Source organism: Chlamydomonas reinhardtii, chromosome 10, assembly GCF_000002595.2.
Source record: "Chlamydomonas reinhardtii strain CC-503 cw92 mt+ chromosome 10, whole genome shotgun sequence".
In the NCBI taxonomy this organism is placed as follows: Eukaryota; Viridiplantae; Chlorophyta; class Chlorophyceae; order Chlamydomonadales; family Chlamydomonadaceae; genus Chlamydomonas; species Chlamydomonas reinhardtii.
The window spans coordinates 3,908,497-3,919,677 of record NC_057013.1 but is presented as its reverse complement, the minus strand read 5'-3'; the positions used below and the strand labels follow the sequence as shown (position 1 = coordinate 3,919,677).

The 11,181-nt window shown below is 61.9% G+C and overlaps 4 protein-coding genes across 4 annotated transcripts; 3 read left to right on the top strand and 1 right to left on the bottom strand.

The window, feature by feature from the left end:
- Positions 1-12: 12 nt before the first annotated feature.
- CHLRE_10g448150v5 (uncharacterized protein) lies at positions 13-3,740 on the top strand. Its single transcript, XM_043066917.1, has 5 exons — positions 13-326; positions 520-579; positions 794-875; positions 1,769-2,075; positions 2,220-3,740. Exons 1-5 carry the CDS (start codon positions 154-156, stop codon positions 2,972-2,974), a joined length of 1,377 nt encoding a protein of 458 aa, XP_042920314.1. The 5' UTR covers positions 13-153; the 3' UTR covers positions 2,975-3,740.
- Positions 3,741-3,760: 20 nt separating this feature from the next.
- Positions 3,761-6,262, bottom strand: CHLRE_10g448100v5 (uncharacterized protein). The gene is made up of 4 exons (XM_001698256.2): positions 5,977-6,262; positions 5,796-5,803; positions 5,608-5,697; positions 3,761-5,436 (listed from the first exon to the last, which is right to left on the bottom strand). The coding sequence occupies exons 1-4, from the start codon at positions 6,178-6,180 to the stop codon at positions 3,816-3,818; spliced, it is 1,923 nt and encodes a 640-aa protein (XP_001698308.2). The 5' UTR covers positions 6,181-6,262; the 3' UTR covers positions 3,761-3,815.
- A 100-nt stretch (positions 6,263-6,362) lies between these two features.
- Positions 6,363-8,713, top strand: CHLRE_10g448051v5 (uncharacterized protein). The gene is made up of 6 exons (XM_001698430.2): positions 6,363-6,699; positions 6,805-6,953; positions 7,298-7,422; positions 7,589-7,746; positions 7,963-8,085; positions 8,303-8,713. The coding sequence occupies exons 2-6, from the start codon at positions 6,928-6,930 to the stop codon at positions 8,375-8,377; spliced, it is 507 nt and encodes a 168-aa protein (XP_001698482.2). The 5' UTR covers positions 6,363-6,699; positions 6,805-6,927; the 3' UTR covers positions 8,378-8,713.
- A 49-nt stretch (positions 8,714-8,762) lies between these two features.
- Positions 8,763-11,181, top strand: CHLRE_10g448000v5 (uncharacterized protein). The gene is made up of 5 exons (XM_043066916.1): positions 8,763-9,837; positions 10,016-10,063; positions 10,186-10,280; positions 10,478-10,542; positions 10,653-11,181. The coding sequence occupies exons 1-5, from the start codon at positions 8,880-8,882 to the stop codon at positions 10,894-10,896; spliced, it is 1,410 nt and encodes a 469-aa protein (XP_042920313.1). The 5' UTR covers positions 8,763-8,879; the 3' UTR covers positions 10,897-11,181.

Here is an 11,181-nt window from a genome sequence, read left to right as displayed (position 1 = left end):
CTTAAGGGTCGCCCGTCGCAAAAGACTTAGTCTTTACTTACTCGGAGGGTACGTAGCTTGGCGCAGGGCCTGTGGCAGGGACGGCGCGCTCTTTATCGTGATTCTTTGGTTCATCTTTGCCAGCTGCGCGCTGCGCTAGGACCTCGAAGGGACATGGCATGGCAGGAGTTCGCTGCTGTTGGGCTTCCCTGGCGCGACCCTCCGCAACAGCCTCCGGAACCCCAGTTCTTCTACAGCGATGGCGACAAGGTCCAAAGCCTTCACAGCCGCTTTCGCGTGAATCTTGTCTTGACAAACCGGACCCGCCACAACGTGGAGGTCTACTGGTGCGTGTGAATGCGCAGCCGTGCACTGATTGCTCAAGCCGGCAGGGGAAGCTTTTACTTACGGCACAGAGCCTTGCAAAGGACCGCGCCCTCCGAGCGCGACTGCGAGCGCAACTTCTCGCATCGCGATGGGAGTTGCGGGCCGGGCGACATGTATGTTGAGTAACGCCGGTGCGCCAACCTCAACTTGCAGGGTCGACTTTGACGGTCGAGAGTCCTTTTACGGAAAAATGGAGCCATGGAGCACCATCTTGTGAGTTAAGGCTGCTGTCTGTTTGCGCCGCCGCCGCGTGGCGCGTGCCTGCTCTCCCCCACCGCCTGCTGCTCTCCCCCGGTCGCCTGCTTTTTGCCGCGTCGCCCCACTACTTCTACCGATGCTGGCGGGGGTTCGCAGGCCAGGACAGCGGGCAGCCGGGTGCCTTCATGCCTCGCTCTTCTGCGTGTCCTAACGATTCGTCTTGATGCAGGGTGTACACCTTCTTGACGCACCCATTTGTGTTCCGGAGCAAAGCCCTCGCCATCGGCGATCTCCTTGTCAACAATTTACCGGTGAGTGGACACCATGGAGACCAGCAGTAGTAGATAGCAGCGCTGAACAGCGCATACAACCAGGGCGGGGTCCTTCTGGTTTCTGTGCGACAGCCTGTTGGCCATAGGCCCATAGCGTGTTCCATAACAAACAAGCCAATGGGGTGGGGTGGGGGGGGGTAAGGAACAAGCTTTCTTGACCCCATTCCACAAAAACTCCCGGACCCCCCGACCGACCGACCGGCCGACCCCCCCTGCCGTTTGACCCCCCCCCCCACACACACACACACCCCGACCCCCGTATTTGTTTGGTGGCGGCAATCGACTGCTCCGCCTTGGGGACACATTTGACCGACCGGCATGTGGACATGTGGACTATGCAGCGGCTTACGCCAATGTTACTTGAATAATACGAAATGTGACACGTTCACCCATGCAAAACCCGGGCGCAACCGGCTTGTCCCTGGCCAGTTCCCAAGGCAACTCCCGAAATGCCGATATGCCGCTCCCCAAACTGCCCCAAACTATGCACGTGTTCTGCATCCGGGTTACACCTATGCTTGCGTGGTTGCGCTGCGTCCATGGCGCCGCGCGTTGCAGGACAGAAGCGCTAGGAACAGAACTTGGCGTGAACCTCTGTGTAAGACCTCGTGGGACAGTCCCCGGGGGTCAACCAACCGACCGACAACCGTGAGGGGCCATAACTGTCAGGCTGTTCCTTCTTGTCGCATTCATAACTTTGCACCCAGAAACCCATTTTCATTCTGGAAAGTGGATCCGTGATTTCCTTGTTGAGCTCTATGTATTTTGAAGCATGGGGTCTGTTTCGGAAGATTCTACGCACACACACCCGCCAATAGTTACAATGACGCCCGAACAGACATTCAGTCCGCTATGTGTGCGTTTGCTCACAGGTGTGCTGGCCCAGCTCCAGCCACCCGTTCCAGGAGGTGACGGAGGCGCAGTTTTGCGCGTGGACGCCCGCCAGCCATGCATCCTACTTCAGGCCCAAGTTCCCACAATTCGCGGCTGCGGTGCGGCAGCTTTTGCTCGCCTGCAACGCGCAGCACAAGCGCCCGGGCAGCCGCCGCAGCAGTGCTGGAGGTGGCGGCGGCGAAGAAAACCTCGGCGGCTGCAAGAGCCGCCGCAGCAGCAGCACCGGCGGCTCTGAGTCGGGGGTCGGGGAGGCCAGATGCTGCGGGCAGCTGTGGAAGAAGCCAGGTGGGTGTAATGGCCTCGCTCCAGTGGTTACCGGTATCGGCCTTCCCAACTTCACCAAACATGTGCCCATCGTTCGTGCTCAGGTTAACTTCACACATCCCAATCGCCTTGCTGATACCCGGCTCTCCCCTTGCTCTTGCTCAGGCGAGGGTACCGCTGGCACGCCGGGCGCCTCTGCTGTGGAGCCCCAGGGCCAGGCCTCTCTCGGCTTGCTGCCCTACGACCTCGTGCTGAAGATTATCTCGTACCTCGCGCCTCCGCTGCACTTTGTGCTGCCTGTTGGGAAGGAGGCCGTGGAGATGTTGCCGCCATCCGTGGAGCACAGCGCTCAGCCACCGGTGGTGTTCATGGCGGCGAGGCTGCTGGGGCCGCGCGCGCCTAAGCAGCCCACTGCGGATGCGGCTGCATGGGTTGCGGCCGCAACCATAGTGCAGCGCGCCGGCGGAGGGCCGCCGGGGATGCAGCTGCTGCCTGAAGCGCTGCCGGCGTGGCCCCTGGCTAATGGCGTGGCCGGGGCCCGTGCCGCGCAACTGCTAGCGGGCGCAGCACAGCAGGCACAGCACGCCGTCATTGCGCAGGCGGTGGCGGCAGCCGCGGAACCTGAGGCGCCACTGCCGGCCGGCACGCATGAAGTGCTACAGTATACAGAGGCTCTGGCACTGGCTCACCTGGCCTTCAAGCGTGTAACGCACATGGCGAGCCAGCAGGAAGCACAGGCGCCGGTTCTGTGGCAGTACATCAAGGCGGCGCGTGAGGCCGCAGGAAAGCGCGGGACACAGGACCGCCTGGCGGCTCTGCAGCAGCACAGCACCGCGGCTATGACGAGCCAGGAGTGGCAGAGGCGTCTGGCGCCGTGGCCGCTGGAGGACAGCATGTTCAACCCCGTGGGGGCGCCGTAATAGCAGCAGATGGTGCCGGCCAACATGGCGCAGGCGCAGGCGCAGGCGCAGGCGCAGGCGTGGACGACAACGCTGCACAGTAGCAGGGCTTGCGATACGGTATTGCACAACACTCATGTGACTGCAGGTTACTGATATCCCGTGCCGCCTCTAAAGAGACGGGACTGACTGGCATGGGCTTCGGCTGTGGAAGGGCTGCAGTGCCCGGGCAGTCATCAAATTGTAATGGCTTTGTGTGTGCGACACGCTTTGGGCTGCGGAACTGGGGGCGCCGCTGAGGCTCCGAGCAACTGTACTACGAGGACGTGACAACAATAAGGCAAATGGCAGAAGCTTGAGAGGCACGGCCCCGTTGTGTGCGGTTGGTGTTCTGACTTAAGAGACTGGTTTGGGTCCATATGGCCAGCAGAGTCGTCCGCAATCTGATGTTAAGCGGGGATCTTAAGGTCAGGCACTCCCCCCCCCCCCGGCGGGCTGACACACCAATTTCGTGATACAATGTGAGAGGAGAAGTCAGAAGTGAGCTGCTGCTGGTGATATCTTATGTATGAATGAACAGTATTGATGCCTCGATTTTGAATAAGACAGGGGGGGCAAGTTAGGCAATCTCTAGACAACACCTGTGCTATGGTGTTGACAGTTGCTGAGTTGCAACTATTGGACCCGGAGCTTTGCGTGCGCAGGCCTGCCATATGCTAGTGTTGTTGAGTTGAGAGCGCTCATGCCATACATGAGTATACGTTGTTCGTTGTAACACTTAATAGGCTCCTGCCTGCTGTCCGCAATGCGTACTTCTGCTGAGGACAGCCCACAGTCCGGGCGCACATATAATGTATGTCCGCTACCGCCCACGAATCATCATCACGTCCTCCTCGTACAGCCCCAGCCATCTTAGCGCCGCCATGACCGCAACCACGTGCGGCAGCATAAGCAGCAGCCCCACCTGCATCACGCCCGTCACCGCCTCTGCGCCCTCGCCGTACTGCTCGCTAACCACAAACGCCATCTGCCCCACCGGCACGCACGTGAGCACCACCATGGACCGCCCCAGCCGCCCGCCCAGCCCCAGCAGGCTGTTCACAAACACCATCACCCAGGGCAGAAGGAACAGCTTGATCGCCAGGTAAACGGCTGTCTTGACGATCCAGCCGCGCCCGCTGCCACTGCCGGACGTCTCGGCGGCGCGGCTGGCGCCCCACAGTCCCATGGCGAACAGCGACACGGGCACGGAGCAGCGCGCCAGCCACGCCAGCGTGCCCTCCACGAACCCCAGCAGCGGTATGTGCGTGGGCTCCGCCGGGTCCAGCAGCGCGTGCAGCCCCAGCATGGACACCACCGTAGCCGCGCCCGTGGTCCACATGAGCGCATTGGACAGCACCAGCTGCGCCGCGTGCCGCAGGCTGGGCTCGTGCGGCGGCTCCGACGGCGGCGGCGGGTTTAAGAACGACACTGAGCTGCGCTCCGGCGAGCTGGCGGCGGGGCTGGCCGTGGCCGTGGCCACGGTGGATGTGGCGGCGGAGATAGCCGCGGCCGCGGCGCCGGCGTAGGACAGGGGCAGGTGTTGGTGCCCACCGCCCTCATTCGGGTGCTGGTATGGGTTGTGATGTTGCGTGGGTGTTCCCGACGTGGGAAGCGAGTAGAAATGTGGATTGTGGGTGGGCATCGCCATGGTGGGGCGCGCTGGTGTATGGCCATGCACCACCTGCACCCCAGCCGCTGCCGCTGCCGTGGCCACCTGGGACGCAGCCGCAAGCCCAGCATCTTCGGCAGCGGCGCCGCTACCGCCGCTATGTCCGTGTGCGCGACTTCGCGACACGACCCCCACGTCGCGTCCCGACACAAGCACCGCCTGGCCGCCGCCCGCCTCATCCTCGCCTTGCCTTACTAGTGGAGACGCCCGGTGCGTGCGCGACGCAGCACCGCCAGCCGTGCCCCGAGCGCGTGCCACGGGCGGCAGCTCCTCGCCGTCCCTGAAGCCCAATCGTGCATCTGCCGGCGACTGCCCCAAAGCCGCCGCCGTCGCAGCCTGCACCGGCGATGGCCATGCGCCAGCCGCCGCCTGCCCCGTGCCGCCGCCGCTAACCTTCCCCACCAATGTAATGGGCTTCTGCAGCGCAGCCTGTCGCTCGCCGCCCGGCCCCGTCGCCTGCCGCAGCCACTTGGCCAGCGATGAAGTCGACGTTGTCGCATCCAGCGCCGAAGCATCGGCGCCGGCTGGCGTGTGCAGGGCCCCTCCGCCCGTACCCGCCGCCGCCGCGGCAGCGGCCGCAGCGGCACCCTTGCTGGTTGCAATACGGTCTAACTCAAACAGCACCATGGCAGTGGGCAGCTGCTGGAAGTAAAGCACGATTGTGGCGAGCATGCCAATGGCGGCGGCTGATGGCGCCACCGCCGCTTCCAACACCACTGGGGCCAAGATGCCGGTGTTGTTGGCAACCAGCACCAGGCTGTGGACGCCGATCCTGTATGTGTATGTCACAAACACGAAGCGAAAGTATGTGTGTGTTTATGTGTGTTTGCGCGCGCGCCGGGGGAGCGGCCAGGGGTTGACGCGGAGTGCTTTGGCCGTCCTAAAAAGCAGCGCTAATGAGATGGACGTGAAAACTGCAATCCTACGCGGCCTTGACCCGCACCTGCTTAGCTTGCCGCGTTCGAAAATGATCACCCACGCCGTGCACGCCAGTTGCACAAGGAGCGTCCACAGCATGAAGGCTCCAACCGCCCTGGATGCATGGAGCAGGCAAGCTGGTCAGCTGACGGGCGGCACCGCGCACCGAAACCCCAGCAGGCAGGAGGTTGGCCCATACAAGGTATAACGCACCGCCAATGCTGCAATGCGACGATGACGCGGCCGGTAGAGCGGTGCATGTAGGGTTACGTGCACATCATTAACGACGGGGAAAAAAGGGTCAGCGGAGAGTACTGGGTTTGCCGGCACAAGCAGCCACCGCACGCCAAACTACAGCCAGCGCGGCACCAACTGCGTCAACCTTGATACCCACCTCCATGTTGCGCATGTCCGTCTTAATGGCCAGCAGCCAAAACTGGAGCGCCGGTAGGCACACGACTACAACGAAGCGGTTGAGTATGCGGGTGACCGAGGTTGGCTCGAACAGGCCGCGGTTGGCCGCTAACCGGCCCGCCCCGATGATGCATAGCGTCTGTATGCCCGTGGTGACCACCGCCAAATAGCGCTCGTTCAGCATTCTGACTTTGTGTCAGCGCACGCCAGAGCGCTCGCGCTGCGCAGGCTTACACGTAATGTCATTCGCTACTTCATTGCTATCCTTCGCATATGTATCGCTTGAACAAATAACAATCTATGTTAGTTAGCGGCGCTCAGCAGCGATGGCCATCGGAAAAACACAATCGCCCATGTAACTGAGAACTTGAAGCTTACAAACGCTTATCATGATTATTGCAGTTATAATAGACTTACATACATTTATCACTTGTTTCTCTGGGCTGGGGGTGGGCGAGGTAGCGGCAAGCACGTCGTTGTCACCGAACTCATCGCAATGAACTTGAGACAGTACGCGCAGCAGAGCTTGCGGGGAGCTAGCTCCTCTGCGCGTTCTACAAGGCGCACGCCGTTTGTGCTTGATGCGCGACCGCGGCCATGCGCTCGTGCTGCTGCTGCCGGGCCGCAGGTTGCGACAACGAGCTCGGCCGTGGTCCCAGGACTGCGCCCTGAGCCATGGACGGACTCGCCGACTCAGCAGCAGGTGCGACGCGTGTGGCTATTTGGTCGTGCCTGCCACAATGGTGATTCCCCAAAGGTCGGATGGCCACCAGTTTACCTGGCCCGGGCTCACACGCACTTTCCCCAGGCGCTTGCGGCCTTGAGACAACGGTTCAGCTCCCCCGATGCCTCCCCCGATGAAGACACGCTCAAGTGGTACCTGCGGGACCGTTACTTCGATGTGGAGGAGGCAGAGCAGAAGCTACGCAGCATGCTCAAGTGGCGCAAGGCGTTCCAGTGAGCAGCTGCTGGGCGGGCGTGGGGCCACGTTGGGCGCAGTCGCAGGGTTGGTTCACGGCTTCATCAGCGGCCGCGGCACATTATGGATGAAGGGTCTGGACTTGCCTCATGCAGGATGAGGCATCCCGGCATGCGCAGGGGGTTCACAGGGAGGCCACAACCGGCCGCGTACACACACGTTTGGCACACAGCCCATTTGTGCCTTGCATACGGGAGTTCCCAGTACGCGCCACGCGCACCGCTGACCACGAGTCTCGGCTGTGCCAGTATGGCTGTCACACCACACCATCGGCTGTTCGCTGAGATATGCAACACCACCACACCTCGCGCCACACCCCCAGGCCCCAGGCCACCACCCCGGACATGGTGGCCCGCGAGATGGCCAGCGGCAAAGCCTACGTGCACACCGCACCCGACAAGTATGGCAGGCCCGCCATCGTGATCCGCACCAAGAAGCACGTGACCGGTAAGTGATGGGGTGGGTGATGGGACATTGTGCCTGTGTTCATGGCCTAGCCGAAGCTGTCGCGGACGCCGTGTACTGCATTGCCATCATGCGCGGTTGTGATTGGCTGCCATGCCTTTCCCCCGCGGTGACATGCAACCCGTTTACACTACCTGATACCTCCCAGGCGAGTACCCTATCGACGGCTCCAAGCGCCTGGCGGCGTACCTGATTGACACCGCCATCTCGCGCCTGCCCCCGGGCGGCGAGCAGATTGTTGGCATCTTCGACCTGCGCGGCTTCACATTCTCCGCCAATGCGGACTTCGCGTTCGCGGCCTTCATGGTACGTGCGGCTGCGGAGCTGCAGCGCTGGGTTCGGGTCATGGACTCATGCAGTGGATTTGTGGCGCTGCAGTGATCAAAACCTCTGCACCAGTCCCATGGGACCTGCTGGGGCTGCTCAACGTCCTATCCGCAGGCTCTCAGTCTACTGCAAGGCGCACCTACTCCAAGCACCCCTTCTCTCCTAAGTGCAAAAACGTTGACTTTGGTGGCGCAGGTGGAGGCGTTCTTTGAGTACTATCCCCGCCGCGTGAGCCAGGTGCTGTTTGTGGACGCGCCCTGGGTATTCTTCCCCGCATGGGAGGTCATCAAGCCGCTCATGCGCAAGTACGCTGCTCTGGTGAGTCTTTCTGTTTGCAGTGCTGGCTGCGCGTGGTACGACGAAATGCCTAGGTGTGATATGTTGGTGTTGCTGCTCCCTGTGTTGACGTTCGTGTGGCTGGGACGGATTCTAGCGACGCCACGGTTGGCGCTTGTGGAGACATCAGATACTGGGCCACCCGTTACCGGGTACAAGTGCGCTTGCATGCCTGACATGCCGACCGTGCAATCCACAGGTGCGCTTCGTGAGCGTGGATGAGCTGCGGAGAGAGTTCTTCACTCGCGAGACTCTGCCTGACGACTTCAAGTGATCGTATTTGTTCGGACTGCAGGGCCGCTGTGACTACGATAAACCTGTGGGCATTTGTGTGCGGTGTGTTGTAAGGGGGATGCAGAGAGGGTGTCAGGAGGCGCTGTGGACTGGTCAGGGCGGGGGCCGAAGACACGGAGGGGCCTTCCTTGGAACAGGGCACGTAAATTTTGTTATTTTTACATCAACGGCAAGCCTGATATTTTATGTGCGCCAAACGCGCCACATGTTTTCGAGGAAATGGCGACGAGGAATGAAGGCACGCAGGGATCGCGTTGACTACAAACAATCCATGTACTTAATATGTATGGCAGTAGAATTGTAAGATGAAGGAGCACACGCTCTCTACATGTCAACAACACAACAGCTAGCGCCCTGCAAGCTCAAATATTTGTACCTCTCGCGCGGGCAGCAAGCAGCCGTGTGACTGCCGGTCGCGTGTGCATTGTACTCATATGCTCTAGATTGCAATCAGCATTAGCTACACGTTGACTGGGGCAAACATGTCGAGCGAGGATGACGACCTAAACAGCGAGGACCTGGACGATGTGCCACTCAATTTCGCGCCGTCTGGTGGACGCTATGAGCATGATGGACCGCCCCCGACTTCGAGAGGGCCTCCGCCTATGGGGTTCTCGCGCCTGGGTCCCGGCTTTCAGCTCAAAATGCCCACTTTCGTTCCAAACGATGCCGGCAGCGCAGAGCCAGGCCTGGATGGGCTCTCAGCTATGCGATCTGAGCCAACTTATCTGCCCGAAACATCCCGGGGGAGACCGGTCCCTGGGCTCGGACTGGGCGGGCTGACGCTGAACCAGGCTCGCGTGACAGGCGCTGCTGAGGACCCAGGGCCACCTCGCACGCGTCGGGGGCCGCCCCTCAAGCCCCCGATGCTGAGCCTCATCAACCCAGCCTCTGCATCGCCGGTGCCGAGCGGCGCCCCCACGCCCGCGCTGGGGGTGGGGCTGCACGGTCCCGGCGGGCTGCATGGCGGCGCGGCGACGCTGGGCGGACCACCTGCTGCGTCGGGCGGCCGGCAGCACCCCCCCGTTCGGGTGGAGCTGGTGTCCCCCGCCTTCGTGCTACAGAACCTTGTGGAGCAGCATACCAGCCATGCGACACTGGGTGTTTCAGGTGGGGAAGCCCAAGAGCCCGGCCGGTCACGCCACCGCGCCGGCGGCGGCGACCAGGACGACGACGACAACGGCGGTGCAGGCGACGCTGACGCTGACGACGACGGGGCTGCGGAGCGGGCGGCGAGGGCGAAAGAGGACGCAGCGTGCGGCTCCGATGGGCCGGCCACTGCCAGCACGTCCGGCCGGCTGCTTGTGGACCGGTGCTGCAGTCAGCTGGGTATTGCCGCCAACGAGCTGACATTCTTCGAGCTGCGGCCGCTGCAGATGGGGCCGGACGGCTCGCTGCCTGCAGACTGCTTCCATGTGGGCGTCACGGTGCGCGGATCATGTGAGTCAGGTCGCGAGGGCGACGGAGGGCTTGGGGGCTGTGGAGTGTCGTCCTGATTGGGTCAGGCAGGGACCAGGCGGTGGGCAGCAGGGCTGGCTGTGAGGAGCGGCAAGGACGTACACATAGGACCAACACTGTATGCACGAGTTGAGGTGTCCGCATGTGTGTCTGCCCGCAGCATTCTCCCTTTCGGCGCTGGAGGAGATGCTTGCACGCAGCAAACGAGGTGAGCGGCTACTGTATGGTACAGCGGTGCGTGCCCAACCCGGTAGGCTGTGGCAACGACGGCCACGACGACAGCTGCGGCAGCCCCTGCCTGACAACCCCCCTACCCTTTCCTGGTCGCAGATGAACAGCTTACGTCCATCCTGGACAGGTCGCTGCAGGACGCCGCGCAGCATGCGGCTGAGGCGAAGGCCAACGCGGAACGACTAGCAAAGCAGGTACCAGTTGCTGGGCGCTTCTACGATTTTGACCAGCTCTGCTGCATGAGGGGCGGGGGCTTGAGATGACCGGACAGCTTGTGTAGCCTGGCCACTGTTGAAAGTGGTGCATATACGTAATCCTCTCGAGGCCCAGCCGCATTGTTGCGATCAGCATCGACATGTGGATGCCGGCATGTGTATCCTGCTGTGCGTAGAGCGAGGAGCTGGCGGTGCTGAAGGAGCGGCTGCGTGGTCTCGAAGCCAACAACCAGCACTTGCGGTAAGCCGTGTGACACATATGGCGGGACACTGGGTTCCGCGCTACATGCAGTTTGCTCAGCGCAGTTGCAACCCCTGAGAGCTGTCCTTCAATTGTTGGTGACCCCGCAGGGAACAGCTGCAGCGCAGTGACGATCACCGGCAGCAGCTGGGCAGCACCATCCGCACCATCAAGAAGGAGTTTGAGGATTTTAAGAGCCGCGTGGTGGTGGAGGCGCCCTCCGGGCCTGCCCTGCACATGCAGCTGAACCAGCTGAGCCTAGGGGCTGCGGCTGGGGCGCCCGGCACCGCCACAACCAACAACAATACAAACACTGGGACAGGGGTGGGATACGGTGGGCGGGATGGCCGATAGTTGTTCGATACACGCATGATCACGGTATGCAGGAGCGTGGTGTCGCTCCAAGTTCCATAGACGTGTCGCGTCATCAGCTTACGAAGTCGGCGTGCACACGCCTTCATAGAAAACGGGTGTAGGGTTGGGAGCATAAGAGCGTGCAACGGGAAGGAGATGCTGTTCTGTTAGGTACGTGAACCGATTGCGCCGTGGCAATCATCAAGTGCTACTGTGGTGCAAGATTCCTTGTCTCTTGCGGCGCGTTGCTGGCGCGCATTTCCCGGCCTGTAAGCCGTGCTTGCG

Coding starts and splice junctions, on each gene's coding strand:
- CHLRE_10g448150v5 (XM_043066917.1), top strand. CDS start 154: ATGGCATGGCAGGAGTTCGCTGCTGTTGGGCTTCCCTGGCGCGACCCT. Junction 327..519: donor CACAACGTGGAGGTCTACTG/GTGCGTGTGAAT, acceptor CTCAACTTGCAG/GGTCGACTTTGACGGTCGAG. Junction 876..1,768: donor TCCTTGTCAACAATTTACCG/GTGAGTGGACAC, acceptor GTTTGCTCACAG/GTGTGCTGGCCCAGCTCCAG.
- CHLRE_10g448100v5 (XM_001698256.2), bottom strand. CDS start 6,180: ATGCTGAACGAGCGCTATTTGGCGGTGGTCACCACGGGCATACAGACG. Junction 5,437..5,607: donor GAACGCGGCAAGCTAAGCAG/GTGCGGGTCAAG, acceptor ATACACATACAG/GATCGGCGTCCACAGCCTGG.
- CHLRE_10g448051v5 (XM_001698430.2), top strand. CDS start 6,928: ATGCTCAAGTGGCGCAAGGCGTTCCA. Junction 7,747..7,962: donor TCGCGTTCGCGGCCTTCATG/GTACGTGCGGCT, acceptor TTGGTGGCGCAG/GTGGAGGCGTTCTTTGAGTA. Junction 8,086..8,302: donor TGCGCAAGTACGCTGCTCTG/GTGAGTCTTTCT, acceptor TGCAATCCACAG/GTGCGCTTCGTGAGCGTGGA.
- CHLRE_10g448000v5 (XM_043066916.1), top strand. CDS start 8,880: ATGTCGAGCGAGGATGACGACCTAAACAGCGAGGACCTGGACGATGTG. Junction 9,838..10,015: donor CGTCACGGTGCGCGGATCAT/GTGAGTCAGGTC, acceptor GTCTGCCCGCAG/CATTCTCCCTTTCGGCGCTG. Junction 10,281..10,477: donor CGGAACGACTAGCAAAGCAG/GTACCAGTTGCT, acceptor TGCTGTGCGTAG/AGCGAGGAGCTGGCGGTGCT.